Source organism: Mastigoproctus giganteus, chromosome 5 (genome assembly GCF_048544385.1).
Source record: "Mastigoproctus giganteus isolate SK-2022 chromosome 5, ASM4854438v1, whole genome shotgun sequence".
Classification (NCBI taxonomy): domain Eukaryota; kingdom Metazoa; phylum Arthropoda; class Arachnida; order Uropygi; family Thelyphonidae; genus Mastigoproctus; species Mastigoproctus giganteus.
In genome coordinates this window covers 211529660-211554512 of record NC_143579.1, presented here as the reverse complement: position 1 = coordinate 211554512, position 24853 = coordinate 211529660, and the positions used below count along the sequence as shown (strand labels likewise).

At 35.4% G+C, this 24853-nt stretch overlaps 1 protein-coding gene across 1 annotated transcript in view; it reads left to right on the top strand.

Moving 5' to 3' along the window:
- gpp (DOT1 like histone lysine methyltransferase grappa) overlaps window positions 1–24853 on the top strand; it is a 241475-nt gene that overhangs the window by 89337 nt on the left and 127285 nt on the right. Inside the window, exon 3 of the mRNA XM_090374787.1 lies at window positions 11838–11912. Coding sequence (XP_090230913.1) covers window positions 11838–11912 — 75 coding nt within the window. The remainder of the gene's footprint in view (window positions 1–11837; window positions 11913–24853) is intronic.

Sequence of the window (24853 nt, the reverse complement as noted above, 5' to 3'; positions counted from 1 at the left end):
CAGCATTGATAGTGGCACCTCGTTCCAGGAAATCAACTGTGATCATTCCTGCATCCCAAAGATAGATGCCATGACTTTCCCAGCTGACCTGCACTTGATATTTTAGGATTGAGAGAAGAGGGATGTTTCTCTTAACAATCATTCTTTTGTATATTTGTATGACTTGAGTAATACGAGATCATGTATAATTTAGGTTATTTGATAGCTAAAATATTAATTGTATTGCCATATTACTAGTATTTATTGCTGTATACATATATACATCCTGCTATGTGTGGTTTTCTACATAGTGCTGGTACTCCCATCACCTTGAGTGTTCTGTAAACTCTCAGATGTACCTGAGTGTTATTGTTGTTGCAGATTAAGTTCTGCACTGTTGTACCCAGATGGTGCAGCTACACAGAGCGGGGATTTTACAGAAATTGTTTACAACAATCCAAATATAGATGAGTGGTCATCTTGAAAGTACAGTGTATGCACACTGTTTGCTTGAATCCACTTGTTACCACAAAATACAGCAATATTTTAAACTCCTATAAAGCTGATTCTGTAAGGCTGCCTCAGGGTATATCTTCCTTTCCTCCCTAACATTTCTGGGTTTAAGTGCAATTGGGAATGTTACAGAATCAAGTGGAAAGACATTAAAGAGTAACAACTTTCTTTGATAGATAAAAGAAATCTGAAGAGCCTATTCTTATAGGAATAGGCTAATATCATCAGAGGCATTTCTGTATATCTATTGGAATCAGCACCAAGGAGGATTACTATTTCATCATTGTTGTTAGAGCTAAGTTGCTGTTGAATAAGGAAAGTGTACCTTTAATGTGTTTTTTCGACATTTATTTGTATTTTTATTATTTATTTAATTTTTTCCTTTGTAAATCTTTTTTTTTTTTTTTTTGGAAAGACTGTCACAAATTATTTGGCAGTGCATTACACTTTCAAACTCCAGTTTGCGAGTGATTAAGGCTCACACCCCCCTTAAATTTTTGTATTGAAATGAGTTGGATTTTTAAATAGCTTTAATGACTGATTGAAAGAATCCAACCTTTTCTGCATGCCAAGAATCAGTTTTAAGCAGATAAAATATAGAGATAGGAGGTGGATTCTTATTTCTTTGTTTTATAAAATTCCATGGAATAAGTATACTATTTTTAATTGCTAAACAATGTTTAGCACAAATAAGAAGTGTTAGTAACTAGAAATGTATAAACAACGATAGTAAAAGTCTGTTCATGATTTCTTCAAATGGATAAGTAGATGGAAGAATAAGAGAGGGTTAAAGCATATGCAAAGATGTTCATTTTGTTAATTAGTTTAAAATTGAATGTGTGGATTTTCTTAAATGATTGAGACTTTGGGGGGAGGGGAGACATTATTTTAATTTATTGCTGGCTGTGTGTGGAGGGAATAATTTTTATTCCTATGGGTTTTTTTTTTTTTTTTTAATTATTATTATTATTTTAACTCAAATGCCATCCTGTTTATTTCAGTATTTGGCAGTGCATTACACTTGCACAAATTTATATATAGATAGTGATTTCCAAGACAATTTCTCTAATAAAATATTGAGAAAACTGTTCTGAATAGTCAAAAGAACCCTCAAAATGAATGCAGCGGTGAACTTTGAGGATTATCCAGTCTGAAGTTGGCCTATATGGTCCTTGAGGCTGTCACAGATATTCTTTCAGGTATATTAAGCTGGGCTTGCTACCTGGTAGTCTAAAATGCTTATGGAACTGATATTCAGGTAACACTCAAGTCAAGTCAAGTGGACCAAATTTCGGCAAAGTCTGATCATTCTGTGAAGGCCAGATCCTCTGCTTACACCTTCACAATGGTTGGGAATGTTAGTAACCCTGGGTATAATGAGTAACCCCACGTGCAAGTCCTTAAATATGGCACATAGTATACCGGAGGTAACCACCCAGTTGTAACCTCTAGTATACTAGGTAGCCAACATAAGCAGGGGTGTGTGGCACCCACACCACACGTAGTAATGCTGTGCCTCTGTTACCATGTAATACAGCAGGCCCTCATTATAACGTGGTTTGATTTACGTTTATTCGCTATAAAGCTGTTATATTATAACGCTCTTTTACAGATTGTATTTTTGGCATATTTAACGAATTCTTTTCATTTGATAGAGTCGATAGCTTGAAAATGAATGGCAAAACAGTTGTTTTGCCATTCGTTTTCAAAATTAAAATGTTTCCCATGCTAATTTAATTGTAGTGCAGTGACTTGTTGCTTAGTTCCGAGACAACGTTTTTAAAAAAATGATCAAGTGTATTGCTTGTAATATTTGCGTTATATATATTAAATAATTTGCGTTATTTATTTGAAGTCTAGTCATCACTCAGTACAGTATTAGACAACGTGCATAATGGACAGTTTACTCGAACATTGTATCATAATTAATGCAACCAACGCAGTTACATTTTCAAAGAGTTAATAATGGCAGATAAAAATGAAAAAGCAACGTCTGGATGCAGTATGAAGACTACAAATGTAAGAAAAAGACTGAATTTGAAAATTAAATTAGACGTTTTGAAGCAAATTGATTCCAGTCAACGACAAGTGGATGTGTGCCATAATTTAGGACTGGCAAGTTTAACTGTAAGAACAATTATAAAAAATAAAGAATTAATTTTAGCAGTGGGAAAGACAGCTGTTCCACTGCAAGCAGCTAGGGCTAGGCTGGCTATTAGGATTGAAATGGAGAGACTTGACTAATTTTTGTTGAAGATATCTAATGCAGAATTCAGTTAAGTTAAATATTATAAAAGAAAAGAGAGAGAGAGATTAGCCTATATGATGATCTGAAGAAAACTCACCTAAAAAAAATGTGGAACCATTTAAAACTAGTAGGGGCTGGTTGAATAGATTTAAAATCCAGGGAGAAGCCGCAAGTGCAGATCAAGGAGCTGAAACTTTCAAAAAAGAACATGTTAAAATTATTGAAGAGAGGTGCTATACTTCTCAACAAGTTTAACATAGATGAAACAGGACTTTTTTGGAAATAAATGCCTAAAAGAAGTTTCATATTGAAAGAAGATAAAAACATGCCAGGTTTCAAAAAGGGAAAGGATCAGTTGACTTTATTGTTGGGTGGCAACAATGCGTGGGATTTAAAATTAAAACCCCTTTTAGTTTACCAGGAAGAGGGGGCCAAAGTACAACTCAAAATCAACACATTTTTCATGATTAAATTCATGATTTTAATTGGAATTTTAAATTTAATTTTGATACGTAAGTAGTTACCACATAATTACATGCATATGTAATGCAGAATATTTTATATTTACAAATATTTGAATATTAAATATTTTGACCAACATTTGTGCATCTTTTCACTACTGTTCATTATTGATTAGGAAATATCCCATGGCACTGACCGCAACTCACAAATACATATGTTACCTTATGGGAATGTGTCACTCGCTTAGCATGGAATCACTTAGCTCTCTGTTTTTCCAGAATGAATTATCAGCGTTAAGTGGGGGTCACCTGTACTTGGTAATATATGACTCTCACCAACCAGTGCAATACCACCACTTTATACTTATTGGAGGCTTGAAGTGGTGAAACCCAAGTTTATTTTTTTATTATTTTTTTTGTCTTTAAAGCAAAACTCTGGCACACCCATCCCATCCTTTCCATCATATAGTATGACTGATGTTTTTTGAGGATATGATAGATATTCTGATGAGATCCAATCGTTCTTGCATTTTGAGGGTACAGCTCTAAAAGTGGCTGCTAGATAGTCCAACAGACCGAATCTGTTGGTAACTCTCTTGGAGGCTTCTGGATCAGCTATAATCTCGCTGCATCTCCTCTGCTGGATAGTGATTGGAGGGGGTTTGAGTTGTGTGGGGGTGTCATTGTTGAGCCCATGTTATGTCAAAGAGCTGGGTATGTTATTGTCGTGTGTTGTACACCATATCCACAAAATTTCATTACTTCGTACATGTCCTCCCCACCTTTTCTGCTACTGAATACATCATGAATAGTAAAAACTAATAGAACAAACTTATCTGCAAAAATATCTAAACCTCCCAAACACTTCCTTGTTCATTTCACAAATATTATTATTATAATTAGCCATATATTGCAAGGAAGCCTGAGGCTTTTGTTGCACCAGCCAAAAAAAAAAAATTTGAGTTACCCCCGTGTGTGCATGTGAGAGAGAAGAATGATGATATCCAGCTTAGGACCCTGGGTGTGCCAAATCCATACTCACCAGATGTGAGTCCCTGGGGTTAAATAAGTAGTTTCATTCCAACCTCAGTGATGATCAGAGGCGTAGCTAGGTTTTTGGCACCATTTTCAAATTCGTGGCTACGTGCCTTTTTTCGATAATTAATAAAATAATAAAAAGTGCAGTCGGATTTCTGTTTAACGACTTCTTTATAGTGAATTTTTTTTTAATTTGCCTTGGTAATTGCATTTAAAATAGTTTCCTTAGAACAATGAAAATTTTCCATAAAATGCATTACATGGTCACAGTAGTTGAATATACAAGTGACTCTGACATTTTGGATAGTTTAAAAAAAAAATTATATTTAAGTGATATATTGTATGAGAATTTTTATTTTCTAATACTTCATTATTTGGTGTTTAAAGCATTTGATTTCAATTTTAAATTGGTCTTGATTAATTTCATGGTATTTTTCTGACAATAAAATAGCTTTAGTTTCTAAATCTTCACTTGTCATTGAATGGAATGCTTAACCAATCAAAAAATTTGTCTTCTGCTATCTTTTTTAGAGATTCAGATCTTTCATTTAACTGCATTATAATAGAATCAATTATTGAAAAACAAAATTTTTATTCCATTGAAGTTCGACAATTCATCTTCGGCATTTTTTTTTTTTTTTTTTTTTTCCCTAGTTGCCTCAATTTCAGTAAAAGCATTAAAATTTTATTTCTTAGATCTTTAAAATAATCTACAAGTCCTTTAATATGGATGATCGATAAATATCCTGTTTTTTTTTTTTTTTTTTTGCAGTGATATGGTGACTATTCATCCTTTCCAGTATCAAATTCCACAGGCTTAAAAACATAAAGTTATAACTACTCATTTGATGGTGCAATGATTTTGCAAGAGATAATGCATCACCAAGTAAATAATCATCTTTCATTTCGTCTAATATTAAAATAATTTGTTGGAGTTGCCCATATACTGTACTTATGGCATTTACTTTCGAACACCATCTTGTATTGGTATGTCTCTTCAGACTGATGATAGTTTTTCCCATATGCTAGTGGATGAAGAGAAGAAATTGTACAATGACTGTATTAGTTCTGAAAAATTACACAACATCTGCATTAATACTGGCTGCATGTACACCTATCAAACTAAGATTATGCGCACAACATGCAATATACCAAGCAAGGAATTCTCCTCTTTTTGGCTTGGGCACCTTTGTACCTTATCAACATATTGGTGCCATTATTGTAGCCTTGACCACATATATTTTCAATTAATATGCTATCTTGAATTAGATTTTCCCTAATTTCTGATGCAATTCCCTCTCCCATTTTTCCTGTTGTGTTTATGAAATCGAATCTTTCTTCAATTGCATATTTATCGTCTGAAAATTTTACATACCAAATAATTTCTGTTAATTGGTCTCTGTGGGGATATATCTGGAGTGCTATCAAATATTATACTATAATATTTAGCTATTTGGATTTCTTTCATTATTTCGCTTTATACTTTTGATGCTAAAAAATTAATAAATTAATTCTGAATTTCTGGTTAAATAATTATTGTAGTGTTTAGTGTGTGATTGGAGAGCATTTTTCATACCAATATCAAATTAGCTGACAAATTTGATCAAGTTTAAAAATATACCACAATTTTTTTTCTTCTTCAGTATCAATATTACTAGCATGTCCATGAAATGCCAAATTATTTTCAGCACAGAACAATATACATTTACATTTTCCTCCTCCAAATGTAAGTGCTGGTTATAGTGATCACTGGTTATTAGAATCAGCCACTCAATAGAATCAAATTTTGAAGAACTGATCCAAATCAATAAAATGCACTACATTTTCATCGTTTACTAGAATCACATTTTCGGTTATAAGAATCAATTATTTTGAATGCCTCTGTGATATATTTTTAAAGCACATTTCTGGAGGTCACATTTAAAAATTCCTCTGCATCTGCAGGAACGAAGATCAAGGACAGGATTACAGTTCTTTTCACATGCAACATGACGGGATCAATCAAGATGAAGCCACCGTTAGTTACAGGCAAGAGTAAATCGCCTAGATGTTTTAAACGAGTAAAACAGCTGCCTGTTGAATATGCCAATAATACCAATGCTTGGATGACAGCTTCTTCATGTGAAGATTATCTTCGTAAATGGGATTTGAAATTGGATAAGAAAAACAAAAAAAATTGCATTGTTTTTGGACAACTGCCTAGCTCATCCAAAGTTGACTTTCAAAAACATTGAATTAGGTTTTTCTACCTTCAAATACCACATCACTGATTCAGCCTCTCTAACAGGAAATAATAAAAACCTTTAAGATCTTTTATAGATTGGATATGAGGCAAAGAATCATCCAGTCTATAAATGGTTTGGGAACATCATCCGATATCGCAAAGCAGATAACTGTTCTAGATGCACTCATATGATGAGTGCCTGGAATGGAGTTTCTGAAACCTGCATTAGCAACTGTTTCAAAAAATGTGGATTAATTTAATTATTCATGATGGGCAACTAAGTCACGATACTGATCACGTTGAAAAGCCTGAAGACATGGGTGAACAGGAGTTTAATGATTGGGTGGACATAGCTGGTGATCTACAAGTTACTACAGCTTTAACAGATGAAGAAATTGCCAAGTCTGTTACTGATAATTTCACCGAGGAGGAGGAAAATGAAGATGAACCCGAACGAATTCCAGTTACAAAACAGCAAACTCGTGAAGCTATAGCCGTCTTGAGGAGAGTGTTGGAAGAAACTGGTGCAAGTGATCGTGAATATAGACTGTTATACAATATTGAAAAATCTATAAATAGACTTTGTAGTGATAATTTAAAGCAATCTAAAATAAGTGACTATTTTAAATTATAATCATATTACAAAGTGTTATGTTTAATTAATGTGTATATTAATTAAGCTATGTACATAAGTATAAATTTACTTTATTTTGCTAACCTGGGGATAATATTCTTCCGATTTTAATTAGTAATAAAGTGTAAATTTGTGCTTTATATCTTTATTTTTATAGCCTCTGGATAATATTTGGCGATTTTCGCTTATTAGAATTGCCGTTTATTAGAATCAAAATTCAATTTGCAAACGTGATCACACTATAACTATAACACTTAATACTATTTTAATATATGGTGCCATTTTGAAATTTTGCTTCTTAGTGCTGCTTGTGCAATGTTGTCAATTAGTCCACCTTTTTTGAAGACCCTTTTCTAATAATTTCCAATTTGTGAAATTGTTTGTGCCGTAATGAATTTTTGTGAAATAGAATGCTTGGATTTAGATATTTGCAGTCCTGAAGACATTTTTAATACAGATGAAACAGGGTTGTACTACAGGGGTAGTACAACACTTTAACTGTTTCAACCCTAAATCCATCTGAGCTACAAAATGGAACATTATTTGTGCCAGATGCAAATAAGAAGCATGGAAAATAATTTATTTTGTTTTTGCTTGCATCTTTGTTATTTGCAATAAAATAACCATCCCCCCCCCCAATTCCTTCATTTTTGTATTTCCACGAATTGTTGAAACATCGGCCATTAGTGACAGGATACAATGAACATAGTGTACTTAACACTATATTTTCAGGACCGTTTTGCACTATAAGAGATTGTTTTTGTGGATATTAAAATTCCATGTGGTCGGATCATTAAAATACAGGCCTACATGTTCTGTATTAATATTCTTGCTGCCATCATTTTCTTCTGCCAGCCATTGTTCGCTATTCTCCATACTTTCTATTTCTTTTAAAATAACTTCATCTTTTTGGGTTTTTTCTTGGTCTTCCATTTCAGTGGCATCACATTTGTTCATCCTCATTTGAATTATGTTCCTTTTCATTGTCACTTTCAAGTTTGGTGTGGCTTATTGTAAGCCAGTTTTGTAAACTAGCAGAATGTGATTTTTTTTTTTTTTGTAATTTCCGCTTTATGCAGCCTTTTTACATGGTACTGATGTCCACTTTTTTCCCTTTGGTGACATGTCTAAAATTAATTGGGCTTTTGTTTTATTTAAATTATAAATCACAATATTTACAATTATCTTTATATAAACACTATACAGGTGACCCCCGCTTAACGCTGATAATTCGTTCCGTAAAAACAGAGCGCTAAGTGAGCGCCACATTCCCATAAGGTAACATATATATTTGTGTGTTGCGGTCGGAGCCATAGGATATTTCCTAATCAATAAACAGTAGTGAAAAGATGCACAAATATCGATCAAAATATTTAATATTCAAATATTTGTACATATAAAATATTCTGCATTACATACGTATATAATTCGTTTTCAAAAATTCCAATTAAAATCAGGAATTTAATTGATTTAATTTAATTGATGAATTTAATCAAGAAAAATGTGTCAATTTTGGGTTGAACTTTGGCCCTCTTCCAAATAAACTAAAAGGGGTATTAATTTTAAATCCCTGCAGCGTTGCCACCCTACAGTAAAGTCAACCGATCCTTCGCCGCTTTGAAACCTGCCATGTTTTTTTTTTCTTCTTTCAATATGAAACTTCTTTTAGGCATTCGTTTCCACAAAAGTCCTGCTTTATCTATGTTAAAAACTTGTTGAGAAGTATAACACATAATACCCCTCTTCAATAATTTTAACAAGTTCTTTTTTGAAAGTTTCGGCTCTTTAATCTGCACTTGTGGCTTCTCCCTGGATTTTAAATCTATTCAACCAGCCCTTACTAGTTTTAAATGGTTCCACATTTTTTTTTTTTTTTTTTTTTAAGGTGAGTTTTCTTCAGATCATCATATTGGCTAATCTCTCTCTCTCTTTAATAATATTTAACTTAACTGAATTCAGCATTGGATATTATCTTCAATAAAATTAGTCTTTTCATTTCAGTCCGCCGACCAGGCTAGCTGGGTGGGTAAAGTACCTGCCTAGCAACCCAAAGGTCGGGTTCGAATCCCGCCTCGGGCTTGGATCAGAGTACTGCAAAAATCTTGGGAGGTGCATTATGGCCACAGATGCCGATGCGCCAACAACTACCAAAAAAAAAAAAAAAAAATCATTTCAATCCTAATAGCCAGCCTAGCCCTAGTTGCTTGCAGTGGAACAGCTATCTTTCCCGCTGCTAAAATTAATTCTTTATTTTTTTATAATTGTTCTTACAGTTAAAGTTGCAAGCCTAAATTATGGCACACATCCACTTGTCGTTGACCGGAATCGATTCGCTTCAAAACATCTAACTTAATTTTCAAATTCAGTCTTTTTCTTACATTTATAGCCTTCGTACTGCGCTCAGACGTTACTTTTTCATTCTTATCGGCCATTATTAACTCTTCGAAAATGTAACTGCATTGGTTGCATTAATTATGATACAATGTTCAAGTAAACTGTTTCGCATGATGCATATAACGCAAATATTACAAGCAATATACTTGGTCATTTTTTAAAATGTTGATCTCGGAACTACGTAACAAGTGACTGTACTGCAATTAAATTAGCGTGCGAGAAAATTTCTCAAGTCGGCGTGGGAAACGTTTTAATGCTGTTTTGGTTAATTTTCAAGCTATCGACTCCATCAAATGAAAAGATTTCGTTAAATATGCCAAAAATGCAATCTGTAAAAGAGCGTTATAGTGATTTGTGACAGCGTTATAGTCAGATACGGGTTATAATATAAGAACAGCGTTATAGCGAATCAATGTAAACCGAACCGTATTATAATGGGGGCCTGCTGTACACTATTTATAACGTCTAACTTATTCAGCATCATATAATGTACACATGGGTGAATTGTGAACCGCTGTGTTCGAGCATATGCTGATGAAGCAGTCACCTGATTGGTTCCTTCAAAGTTATGTTCCAATGGCAAATAGGTCTATGAAGTATGTACTCACATTTAAGGATGCAAGCGGGCTTGAATCACCCTCTGAAAACACTCCATTTGGTGAAAATTAATAGGGGTGCCATTTCGTTAGCTAGTCTCGGGTGTTGAAATAGCTTGGCACGGAATTGATATGACCTGTCAGTGGTGCCCCTTGCACCTGCCCCAATGCCAAGACAGTTCCTACCCTACTGTCAGTGATGTCCATTTGCACTTACAGTCTGCCAAACCCCACATGCTTTTTCTGACAGAATCCCAATTATCAGTTGATTCAACCATTGCTCATCTCAGTTGTCCTATTTATATTCATGTATGAGTCCTTTTGCTTTAAAGGTGGTATTTGTGCAATGTCTCTTCTGATATTCCCCATCAGAGACAGTAATTTAGAATCTCCTCTTTTTGGTGTTCTGGTTTAAAATCTCTCTACTACATTCTGTCAAATTCATCTATTTCTCTATTATTCTCCCAACTCCACTAATCACTTGGAACTCTTTGAAACTAGCCTTTCTCCAGTCCAACTTTTCTAATAGTGAGGTAATTTTCCTTGTTGATTTTAATGTTCACAACTCCTGCTGGCTTCTGTTTTCTAGTCATACAGACTAGATTGAGATGGTTCAGCATCTCAACTCCGTTGATTGAGATGCTGAGGCTTTTGCAATTACTCGTGACCTTGCACAGATTGTTCATTTATCTTCCAGAAAACCAGACAATCCTAACCACACATCCAACACAATTGTGGCTGGATGTGTGGTTAAGATTGTCAAACAACCTTTCTAACTACATGGTTGAGGTGAGCAGTTCTCAACCTAGATTCACTATTCTGAATTGGCTTCCTCTCTCTCTCTCTCTCTCTCTCCCCCCCCCCCCCCAAAGCAGTCTGAACATGTGCTGCATCCTTTTCCTGCCCAACTTCAAACTCACAAAACTAACTTCTTCCCCCATTTATTCCTTCAACATCTGTTTTCTGGAACAACCTCATCTGGAAAATTACAATTATCAGAAATTCTAGTCAATGTCAACCATGTATCTTTTATCTTCTCAATCTATGAATGGTACTAAGTACTATAGGTTCTAATACCTCTGGTGCTTGGGTTTTTCATTTTGTTCTGTGATTTTCATTAAGTTGAAGGTTTATATGGTGTAACTTTTTTTTTTTTTTTTTTTGTAGAATGTGAAGTTGCATGAAATTATGTACTTTTCACTGTGGGTTGCATGTAGTTAACAATTAACTTATCTTTTGTCACTTTGAAATACTCATTATTATTGTGTTAAAATGTTTTCAAGATTATTAAATCTGACTTTGTTTGCCACTCAGGTATATTAGCTGCAAGTCCATCTGATTCTGTGCTGTCTCTGTCTTGACTTTGTTTCAACTGTTATATAGAGTTGTCTTATATGCTGATATGGGGACCAATAAAAAAATTATTAATATTTTTATCAGTGCACATTTAGACATTTATAGATAAATCAGATTTCCTGTGGGTCATGGCTTAGGCTTTGTTAGTTACCTGATTTAAACATCTGACTATTTATTTGGAAATATTTAAAAAAAAAAGTGTTTGCCACCATTGTGTGTAATTGATGTAAAGGCAACTGTAAAGGCACACTCAAGTTTCTCAGAAACTTGCAGGCTGTGTTCAGGAATTTTATATACTTGGCATATTCTCTTTATCATTTACATTATTAATAGTAATAACATGAAATGAAGTCTGCAACTTCAAAAAAATACTTTTTTTTTTTTTTAATTTTAGATGGGTTTGCGAAGATTTCCCAGAACTAAAATTGGCAATGGAAAATCACGTTTTAAATGATTATGATACGAAAAGGTAAGTTATCCTTTGTGGTATTTTCAGTAAATGGAGCATGTGTTAAAAACAGACAAGCAATTTGGAAATTGTCTGTGTTTAACACATCATTGCATAGGTATAATATTTAGATTCATTACATATTTACTGAAAAAATTTTTAAGTAAACAATTTATATGTAAAAATCAGAAGTGGGATTACATTTACTTGCTAGAATGCCATTCTAATCATATATTTAACACTTTATCATTTCCTCACCAACAACCTTTCAAGGCACTTAGTTAATAGTAGGCAATCTCATGTGAAAGTAGGGTTTGTTGCACTTGATCCTGTTTGTCAAAATCTTTTCAAAGTTTTCCTCAGTGTGTCTTCTTTCTTACTTTCTGAGAAACTTTATTAAAGATTAATAATTGATACTTTGATATTTATATACATCCTGTGCAACTTTCTTTTCTATTACTGACTGTCAATTCTTTGGTCATCCACTTTGATCTAAGACAATACTCCTTTAAGGTGTAAAAATATGTATAGCTTCCAATATTACTCTAAATTACTAACAGCCCAGAGGGGTTTTTTTTTTTTTTTTTTTTGCAAAAATTAAATGCCTGCCCTTTCTCTTAATGGTTATCTCTAGATATGTCTTATATTAATACCCTGATCACAGCCTGCTAGTGGTCCCTTAATGGAATAGTGCGCAGTATTAATTGAAACCTTAATAAAAAATGAGGTTAAGAATATTATTTCCCCTGTATGGACCCGTTAAATCGTGATATAAGCAGTCATTTAATCAATCACGAACTGATGCTGCCATGTAAATGATTCACCATAAGTTCCAGCCCCTCTCTGGAAAATTCATCTCCCATGATGATATGTGGGTTGTAACTGCTTAACAACATCACTATTGGTTTTGTGAATTGGAATCATAAATTGTTGTAGTTGTCACACTTAATTGGTTTGTATTCTTATTTTTACTTTCCCACCATTATTTATGTCACACTGAACTTGACTTAGTATCTTGACAGATAAGAACTGTCAAGATACTAAGTCCAGTGTTACATTAGTGTATGGACCCCTTAATTGATGGGTATGCCCTTCTTTAATTGATGTGCTTTGTAATTAAAAGCATAATGTATGCCACTTCTCTTTTTTGTCATATGTTTCTCCTGTAAGGTTAATTGTATTCAATTTCTGCATTTATTATGTCAGAATTACACCATTTTGAATATTCTTATTATATTAACATTTTTTGATTTAACTAGCTAGTACTTCAAATATACTTTGACTTTTTGCCTCATTTTAAAGCCACTTGTACAAAAACCCATTTATCTATAAGAGCAGTCAAGTGGAAGACCTTAACTTTCATAACTGGCATTTGTCATTAGCTATATTCTCCTTTGCATAGCTCCAATTCCCCTTATATCTCAGAGTATGGTTTTCTGCACCTCCAACTTTCCAATCCAAATTCTTATCCCTCAAATACTGGCTCCTAAAATGGTTGACAGAACATTATCACAGGTCTGCCAAACACATTCTCAAAATTTGTGCTGCTTACCAATCTAAATATGTTACCATGATGCCACCATATCATTTGCAGGAACCTTGTCACCCTTTTCCAACTACTGTCTGTAACCCTTTTCCAACTACTGTCTGAACTTAGGTCCTTGAGGCTGTCACAGACATTCTCTCAGATATGCCAGACAAGCTGTTCTTGCTACCTGTGAGTCTAAAACGCTGATGGAACTGATATTCGGGTGACACTCAAGTCAAAGTGGACCCAATTTCGGCGAAGTCCGGACGGTCTATGACAGCCAAATCCTCTGCTTGCACCTTCACGATGGTGGGACTGTTAGTAATCCTGGGTATAACCTTCATGCACAAGTACATGGTGGGTGACCACCCAGGTGTGAACCAACGTAAGCAGGGGTCGAGGTGTGGCGCCCACACCACATGGAGGAACGCCGCCCCTCTATGTTACCAGGCAGTACTAGGTGGTAGATGACTCATCAACCGGTGAAATACCACCACTTTGCTTATTGGAGGCTTGAAGTGGTGGAACCCATGTTTAGTCTCTAGAGCTAAGTTCCGGCCAACCCTTCCCTATCTCTTCCATCATGCAGTATGATTGACGATTTTTGAGGTTATGATGAATGTCGTGGCGAGATCCATTATTCCTTACATTTCGAGGGTACAGCTCTAAAACGGTGTTCGCAGGCCAGCCGCTAGTTAGTACACCGGACTGAACCTATTGGTAACTCTCTAGGAAGCTTCCGGATCAGCTAGTGTATAATCTTGCTACCTCTACTCTGCCAGATAGTGACTGGAGGGAGTCCGAGTAGTGTGTATGCGGGGAGCATTGTTGAGGCCACGTTATGTCAAGGATCTGGGTATATTCTTACCACATGTACGCCATATCCAAAAATTTCATTACTTCATACAGCATGTCCCACCCACTTTTTCTTACTATTGAATACACCATGAATTGTCAAAATAATAGAGCAAGCTTATCTGCGAAAAGATCTAAACCTCCCAAGGACTTCCTAATTCATTTCACAAATATACGTGGTCTCAATTCTAATCTCAACGATGTCCATTTCCACTTGCAGTCTTCCAAACCCCATGTACTTTTTCTGACTGAATCTCAGTTATCAGTTGATTCAACTACTGCTCATCTCAGATGTCCAAATTATTTGCTGTATGATTCCTTTCGCCTCAAAGGTGGTACTTGTGCATATGTCCGTTCTGATATTCCCTGTCAGAGACTTGGCAATTTGGAATCTCCTCTCTTTGATCTTCTCTGGCTTAAAATCTCTCTACCTCATTGTGTAAAATTCATCTGTTGTCTCTACCGTTCTCCCAACTCCGCTAATCACTTGGAGCTCTTTGACTTCCTCTCTTTGCAACTTGACTTTCTCCAGTCCAACTTTCCTAACAGTGAGGTAATTTTCCTTGGTGATTTTAACGTTCACAACTCCAGCTGGATTCCGTTTTCTAGTCACACCGACCCAGCAGGTCGAGATGCTGAGGCTTTTGCAATTACTAATGACCTAGCACAGATTGTTCATTTACCTACAAGAATACCGGACAATCCTAATCATACAGCCAATACGCTTGATCTTTTTCTCACAAACAACCCTTCTAAGTACAAGGTTGAAGTGAGAGGTCCTTTAGGCACTTCAGATCACAACTTGGTGATTGCCTCTTCTCCAATGGAACCTTTATCTCATGGCTATTCCCAACCTCGTATTGTTTGGCATTACAAGAATGCAAAATGGGATGACCTGCGAGACTTCTTTTCTTCTTTTCCTTGGTCTGATTACTGTTTCAAAACTTCTGATGTCAACGTTTGCTCAGATCGTGTCAGTGAAATTATTCTTGCAGGAATGGAATCCTTTATCCCACACTCCACTTTAAAATCTCGTCCTTTATCTAAACCTTGGTTTTCCAATAAATGTGCTAAGGCTGTCCAAGAGAAGAACGTTGCATATCGTAATTGGCTTGTTTCTAATTCTTCAGTTTCATTTTCTGCCTACACCAAAGCTCGCAACAATTGTAAAGCAGTTATTAATCAGTCCAAACTAGAGTTTGAACAGGCTAAGAGTAGAAAACTTGCTTCTTGCCCTAATGGTAGCCGAGCATTCTGGTCTCTTGCCAAAGCTATTGGCCGCAACTTTTGCCCATCTCTGCTCCCACCTCTGTCCAAACCAGATGGTTCTGTTGTCACTTCAGCCAAGGATAAAGCTGACCTGCTAGCATCCCATTTTTCTTTGAGCTCATGTATTAATGATCTTGGTAAAACACCTCCCACCATTCCTAACACGCTCCATTCAATGCCTCCTGTGGTCTTCCGTCAAAAGGATATCAGAAGGATTTTGATGAATCTTGATGCTAAGAAAGCTCCAGGTCCTGATGGTATTTCTCCACTTGTTCTCAAAACCTGTGCTCCTGAACTTACTCCTATTCTTTGCCGCCTTTTTTCACTTTCTTATTCCAAAGGTGTTTTTCCTTCTGCTTGGAAATTTGCTCATATCCAGCCAGTTCCTAAAAAGGGTGACAAATCCCTCCCATCCAATTATCGTCCCATTGCAATTACTTCTACTCTTTCTAAAGTAATGGAGAAATCAATTAACCGCCAACTCTTAAACTACCTAGAAACTTTCCGTCTGATCAACGATCGCCAGTATGGATTCCGTCAGTGTCGATCCACTGGTGATATTCTGGCTTATGTTACCCATTTATGGACTAATTCAATGGAAAGGTTCGGTGAAACACAAGTAGTTGCTCTTGACATCTCAAAGGCTTTTGATCGTGTTTGGCATAAAGGTCTTCTAAACAAGCTTCCATCTTATGGTTTGCCAACTGTTTTTAGTAATTGGTTATCCAGTTTTCTCTCTGATCGCTCACTGAGGGTGATGGTAGATGGCTCTCTGTCTTCTAACTTCTCCACTAATGCCGGTGTCCCCCAAGGTTCAGTTCTTTCCCCCACTCTTTTCCTCTTGTATATCAATGACCTTCTTCCATTGACTGGAAATCCTATCCATAGTTTTGCCGATGATAGCACATTGCATTCAACTTTCCATTTTGAGAAACCTTGTCCAGCTCAATCAGCTTTAAGTTCTCGAAAATCTGCTGCCAATTCCTTAAATGCCGATCTTCAGGTAATTCTCCAGTGGGGCAAAGACAACTTAGTTGATTTCAACCCTTCTAAAACTCAATCTTGTGTTATATCTCGCAAAAAGGATTCTTCTGCTCCTATGCTTATCTTTAGTGACACTCCGATTTCTAGGCAAAATGATATATCTCTTTTGGGGATTACCCTGACTTCTAATCTCTCTTGGCACAAGCACATTACAAATATTGCTTCCTCTGCATCTAAAAAACTTGGTTTTCTCTTTCGCTCTCGGCGTTACTTTTCTCCCAAACAGCTGCTCACTCTGTATAAATCGCAAATCCGCCCTGCCATGGAATATTGTTCCCACATCTGGGGTGGTGCCCCCAAAACCTCTCTCAGGCTTCTTGATTCCATTCAGAAGAGGGCAGTTCGGTTAATTAATGATTCATCTCTAACAGAGTCTCTCCACTCGCTGTCTCATAGACGCACTGTTTCTGCTGCATGCCTCTTCTACAGATACTTCCATGGGCACTGTTCTTCTGAATTGGCTTCTATAATTCCCGCTCTCTCTTTCAAAATAGTCCAAACACGTGCCGCCACCAGCCAACATCCATTTACTGTCCAACTTCAAACCCACAGAACCAACTTTTCATCGTCCTCATTTATTCATTCAACTGCCGTTTTCTGGAACAACCTTCCTTCATATGTATTTCCTGAAAATTACAATCTACAGAAGTTCAAGTCCAATATCAACAAATATCTTCTTTCGTCTTCTCAACCTCCAACCCAAGCACGGTACTAAGTACTATAGGTTTAATACCTCTCGTGTTTGGGGTTCTCATAAAAAAAAAAAAAAAAAAAAAAAAACCATTATCTTTCCAGATATTAATATCATTTCTAAACCTCCACCTTGCAAAGCATGATCTACCTGGATCCCCTGCTTCTATTTAATTCCATCAGTTATTTGATAGATTGTCCATTATCCCTCAGAAGTTGAGGAATAACAAGATCCATATATCTGCCATGCTTTTGGACACTTGTGCCCTCATTGAGCTTTAAGAAAAGTACATGAGGAAAACCCAACCAACAACCTTACCCCAGATCCACTTTCAACATCCCATAGTAGAAAGTTATTGTTTGTGGAATGGATCTACGTCAGTCAAAACCTCTTATGTCACAATGAACTAATTCATTCAATTTGTAGTCGTGTTTTTTTTTTTTTTTCGTTAGTTGTTGGCACATCGGCTTCTGTGGCCATAATGCACCTCCCAAAGTTTTTGCATTTTACTCTGATCCAAGCCCGAGGTGGAATTCGAACCCATGACCTTTGGGTTGCCAATCAGGCACCTTACCCACCTGGCTAGCCTGGTCGGCTGTAGTCATGTATTTTAACTGCACTCACAGTAAGCATGCAAATGTTAAAGGGTTGCCAACCATGCATTTTAGTGGTTTTTTTAAATTATTCTTGTTCATAAATTATATATAGTATTTTAATGTTGTATTTGATTGTGTTGTAATCTATCTTCCTCTAGTTGGATTGAATAGCTGTAAAGGACTATTTCTTTGGAATTAAACTGATATTAATAAATAAAAAATTTGAAGGTGCTAACCATTTGTCTTATCCTTTATTTAAGATAATCCTGACTAACTTTTCTTGGCATAAGCATATCACAATATTGCTGTTCCGAAAAAACTTGGCTTCTCTTTGAAAAAAAACTGCTTACTCTGCAAATCAGAAATCTGCCTTACTGTTGAATATTTTTCCCATATTCTGGTTTATACTCCCCCAAACTTAAATCATAGCCTATCCTAAGGAGAACAGTCAAGTTAATGATCCCTCTCTTATAGACTCGCTCTACTCGCACAGACATTCAGTTTTTGCTACATGCCTTTTCTGTAGATATTTTGGTGGGCACTGTTCTTTTGAATCAACATCTCCAATTCATATCTTTCTTTTAAACCACCCAGAACACATGTAACTAGTTAGCATCTATTCCATCTCATCTCCAGACTGATTCTTTTTTAGGGTAACCATCTTCCTTATGTGGTTTCTGAAGATATTACAATCTGAGAAATTCAAGTCTAATTCTAACACATTTATTTTGTGTTTAGGGTTAGCATTGAGGGAAAAAAAAAAACAAAAAAAAAAAACCCTTCAGTATGGGTCTTGACCCTTTTTGTCAAACTCTATTTATATATTTTATATTTATTAAATTGACATTTTACCACCTACGTATATTTTATAATGTAGGCGGTAAAATGTCACCTTTCTATATAGTGTTTGTATTTGTTATGAACAAATGATATCAGGACCTAAAGCTTTGCAGTCTTCCATCAGAAGATTGCAAAGCATAAGGTCCTGATATCATTTCTCCACTTGGTCCCAAAACCTGTGCTCCTGAGCTTGCTCCTTTTTTACCCTCTTATTCCAATGGTGGAATAAATTCCTTCTTACTGGAAATTTACTCACAACATACACCCAATTCTTAAAAAGGGTGACATCCATCCCTTTCAGTTATCATTCCATTACACTTGTCTCAACTCTTTCCAGTTAATGTTGATCCACTGCATTTGCTTATGTTACCTTTGGACAAATTTGGATAAAAGTTTGAAACTGAGGCAGTTTTTCTTGACATTTCTAAAACTTTTGATCATGTTTGGCACAACTTTTAAACAAGCTTCTACCTAGTGTGTGTCTCTCTCTCTCTCACCAGTCCAAACATTTCCTTGAGTTCACTTATCTCTTTTACTCCAGTTCTTTGAAACAACCTTTTGTAACATGTATATCCCAAAAATTACAATCTACAGAAATTCAAAGTAAGATAAGTTTATTATGAAACTTCTTTCGGTCACATAGTTCCCTAAGGAGCTGTTGTGGCCACCAACAAATTCCTCCAACTTCATCGATCATGTGCTATACAAGCAGCATCGCAAAATGTCTAGCCCAAAAGTTCATTGACTCCCATCCTTCCACCTAGTTGCAGATCTTCCTTTAACGGCAGTTTTTGGAGTTGGTTTTGTTATGGTGTCTGTGGCATCAGATAATGTGGTGGTATGCCATGGCCAATTTTGAAAGGGGTCAGCTTTAATCATAGGAAGAGTCATCATGCATCTCACAAGATGCTCTTGAAGAGGAAAGGTGGCTACAGCAGAGCCCCGCTTAGTGCAGAAGACTGATTACAACTGTTTTTCACCTGGTTTCCAGGTCTATGAAACTTACTTGTACATAATTGCTTACAATTTGAATTTCAGTATAAAACACTGAACATTAAATTTACAAGGACATGAAATATGAATATTTTAAATTCTAAATAAGAACTTATTTTATCTGACCCTATTTGGTATTTGATTGGAAATCCAAATCTCATTCAGGTAACATTGAAATAAATCAGTGATATCTTAAAAGCTCTAGAATAAGCCTAGAAGAGATATCAAAAGGATTTTGATTTTCTGGCTCCACTATTCTAATGTTGCACTGCCCAACTTGTGCATTGATAAAATTTCCAAACATTTGACATGTAATGGTATAAGCCTTACGCTTCCCCAAGATTTGTTTAGGTTATGGCAGAGAAATAGGCAATTATAAAAAAAAAAAAAAACTCATTGAAATCTTTTATTTAAGAAATTATAAACAGTAAATTAAAGTACAGAACAAGGCATTTTATTTCTTTTAAGGCTACATCTTCAAGGTGACCTCCATTTTCATGTAGAACTCTTCCAGTTTTAAGCACATATTTGGCTGTTGAACAGCATAGCATTTCCACTGAGATTCTGATTATTTCTTGGCCAGTCTTGCTAGCCAAGGAATGCTCCTATTCCTGTACATGACATGACATGTTTGGGAAACAGTTGTCTTACAGAATTTGTAATATTATGAGAAAATACCCCATTTTGTTGAACCATACGTCATCAACTTGAGAAAACAAGAGTTAATTCTTGCATTAGAAATTATATGGATTCATCAGGTGGATGTCATGGTTGTTTCATTTTCATTATCATCCTGTGAAGAAGGGCCAATAATGCTGAAAGGCTGTATTACAGACTATACTGTAACCGTGTCACTGTGTAAAGGTTTGTGGTGCAATGGATGGAAATTTCATTTGACCAGTACCAAAAATTTTGCTTGTTAACAAATCTAGGAATTGTGAATAAAGTCTTCACTGTAGTCCAGAAAAATGAGCTGGTGGTATTGAATTATTACATTTGATGTTGAAATAGTGTCAGAATAAGCATTGAGTGGCTGTAATACTAAGCATTATTTTTATAATACACTTTAATGATGGAATATAAAATACGCACTGGTCCATTGCTAATTGCTGTGTTGCTGAAAAAAAAAAAACAAGTAGCCAAATTATTTTTACCTCAACGTCTACTGTGACGATATAGTGTGGAGTTGTGGGAAACCTCCAGTGCTATTTGACCCTAAACACTGACAGTTTAGTATGCCACTTGTCACTCATTTGGTAAGGTCTAGGTTTGAATCCCATCAATGACTGGAGGAATTTCTAAAGGTCTCTTCAATTGGGTCTGTAGTTAGCCAAGCTCAGATGGAGGGAGTAGGGTTCCCCCCATTAGTTATTCCAGGATTTTTAATGTGAACAGCCTGTAAACACACTCGTATATACTGTCCAACATGTGAAATGTGACCCTGAATTCATGTGCATGACCAAATTGACATGGTTGATTTACTGAAAAGGAGTGATTAGATTAAACATGCAAGTATTTTAAACACTATTCAGAACTATTTATATGTGAATGAATGAAAGTAGACATTTTATTACTATTTCTTATTTAACAAAAATTCAGTCTACTTTTCATGTTTACAACATTGAATTTCTTGTAAACAGAAATAATAGCGGAAATAATGGTGTAAAATGAATTGACTTCCATTTTATTCTCAGGACATAAGTTCATAAATCATTTTGTCTGAACTATAACTTGTACCTTCACTGTCATGAATTGGTATAGAGCAGGTCCGGGCAAACTATGGACCGCGGGCCGCATGCGGCCCATCGCACATTTTTGTGCGGCCCGCGAGCTTAAATTGTATTTTCGAAAAAAGTTTACTTATTTTATGCCTTTTGAAAAATAAATTTTTTTATGTAATGCATTATAGAATTTATCGACTTGTAAATTGTTTTATCATCTCTGTATTGTTCAAATTGAGATAGAATTTGAAATTGTGCGCGAGCTGGAGTGAGCCAACGGACACTTTTATAACGGTATAATTTGCGATTATAAACTAACCGTGCGAAACTACGGTAACAGACAATCGGTGATGACGACAATGACTTTTGCTCGCGGTGGCAGAGTAATAGGATAGGACTGCTGACTGGCCGCAGTTCCAATCTGTTCTCTCTGATGGTCATCCCGCAGTTGTTTTTTTTTTTTTTTGCGTTATCTTCGGTTATCATCTTGGTGCCAGTAGCAATAAAAATAATATTTACGCCTTTTTAAAAATGAATAAAAAACGAAAAATTCAACAAGAGCATCGTGTCTTCAATGAAGAGTGGAACACAAAATATTTTTTTGCTAACATAAATGAACAGATTATTTGTCTCATTGTCGAAAGAGTACAATATTAAAAGATGTTTCACTACTACACATTCCGAATATGGCGCCAATTTAAATCCAGAAGTGAGAAAGAAAACTGCTGATGGATTGGTTCAAAATTTATCTAGACAACAAAATGTGTTTATGCGGATAACTAAGGAACAAGAAGCTACTGTAGAGGCAAGTTTTGTTATTTCTCATATAATTGCAAAAAGCAACAAGCCTTTATGTGATGGAAACTATATTAAAGAATGTATGACTGAAGCTTGTGGAATTATATGTCCTGACATTAAACACAAATTTGAGAATATAAGTTTATCTCAGCGAACCGTAGTAAGAAGAATTGAATGTATCGATACAAATTTGACATGAGCAATTAATTATCAGTATTAGAATCCATAACATGCTATTCGATAGCTCTCGACGAAAGTAATGACCAAAAGAATACTGCGCAGTTATTAATTTTCATAAGTGGATGTATCTCTAATTCTGAAATTATTGAAGAGCTTCTTTCAATGGAATCTCTTAAAGACCAAACAACGGGAGCTGATATATTTGAAAAATGCTTAACAAGATATAATTTACAATGATACAAAGTGGTAAGCGTAACAACTGACCGAGCACCAAGTTTGACAGGTAAAAATGTTGGAGCGTTAAAGAAAATTCAGGATAAAATTTCTGAAAATTATCCTGATTATAATTTAATTACAATTCATTGTATTATAAATCGACAAGTATTATGTAAAAAATGTTAAAAGTTGAACATGTCACATCTTGTGTTATTAAACTAGTAAATTTAATACGGATCGAGGGGGCCTGAAACACAGACAATTTGTTAATTTTCTTCAAGATGTTGAATCCGAGTATGCAGATATTTCTTATCATAGCCAAATTCAATGGCTTAGCTTAGGAAAAGTTCTTCGGCGAGTATGGGATCTTAAAGATGACATCATTCTATTTTTTAAATACTGAAAATTATTATGGACTTTCCCGAATTACTGATAATAACTGGATTTGTGATTTTGCATTTACCCTGGACATCATGACACACTTAAATACTTTCAACACCGTGTTACAACGGGAAAAATTTATATGCCCATGATATGATAAAAAGTTTGAATGGATTTCAATTAAAACTCCAGTTGTTCCTTTGACATTTATTGATTAACAAAGTAGACCACTTTCCAACCATGAAGTTGCTGAAGATTCCAGAAATAAATTTGAAAAATATTGTGAAATTATCAACGCTTTGAAGTTGACTTTTCACAAAGATTTGGCGACTAAAAATTGAGACAAGTTTGGCAATAGTGCGCGACCCATTTTCAATAGAAATTGATAGTGCACCGAGTGAACTACAGCTTCAGATTATAGATCTGCAGTGTGATACGACTTAAGGGAATTGCACCGTCGTGAGGAAATCTGTGAATTTTACAGTACTCTTAATTCAGACAAATTCGACGAACTTAAGATTTTGCCCGGAAAATGTTGGTTATTTTTGGATCAACCTACATATGTGAACAAACATTTTCCATCATGAATCTAAATAAAAACTTCTTTACGATCAAGCATCACCGATGAACATTTACAAGAAGTTTTAAGAATCTCAAAATTAACACCCAAAATAAAAAAAAAAAAAATGTTAAAAGATGTAAAACAGTTCCATCCATCTTATTAAATTCTTGGTTGTTAGAGAATAATTTTTTTATGTTATATTTCTTCTTCATGATAACAAATAATATATATCTAAAAATAGTATTTTACGTGCGGCCCGCCTTCTCTTTGAATTCCTATTGTGGCCCTTCAGCCCAAAAGTTTGCCCAGGCCTGGTATAGAGGGTTGCAAAACTCTTCCATCACAACATCTTTTTGCCAATATTCTTCCAAATTCGATACATGAGCACAATATTTTTTCTAAGTTTCTTCACTGAACAAAGTAAGTCCACGAGTAGTTAATTCTAGCAATCTCTCCGTAGATATGTCCCCATTAATTAATATTAAAATTTCTAATATTTTTTTAAGTTTGCCCATACATATTCAATGGCATTAATATTGAAGTGGTATGGGGGCAATCTTAAAATAGTAATTCTTTTTGTTCAAGCATGGAATCCAATTTATATATATACAGGGTGTTTCAAAAATGGTCAATAATTTAAAGGTGAAAAGTACAAACTAAAATAAGCAAAAAAGTCCCAGTGAACATCGGGCCGCAAATGAACCGTTTTCGAGATAATACACATTTTCTGTTAAGATCCATCACTGACTATGGGAGCATTAGTTTAGCAATAAGCTGTGAATCCTTTGCTAAGGTGGTTTTATTATACATATGATAATACATTTTTAATTTTTGATTTCAGCACCACAGGATTTTACAGATGTTACATGTTACAGGATGTTCTTTCTTCTAACACCCTTTCCTCAACATCAGGTGTTATGCTTCTGGGCCTACCTGCTCGTACTCTATGTGCAAAGCATACATGTTCTCTAAGGCATTGATGTATCCTGATAATGTGCACCTGTTGAGCTGCCTTCAGCAGGGACATGCTTCTTGGCACAAACATGCAGCCTTGGGTGCACTGCCATTGGCTTTACCATACATGAAGTGCATGTCTGCATACTCTTCGTTGCTGTAACCTTCTTTCCATGTTGACTATCCTCTGACAAGTACTAGTATTCCTTCTACGTCTCAGAGCATTGAGAGAGGGGGAACGGAGAGAATGAGCCTAACCCAGTGGTTCTCAACCTTTTATGCTTCACGTACCTCATGGAAATGTGTGTATATAGTTGACGTATCCCCTTGTATA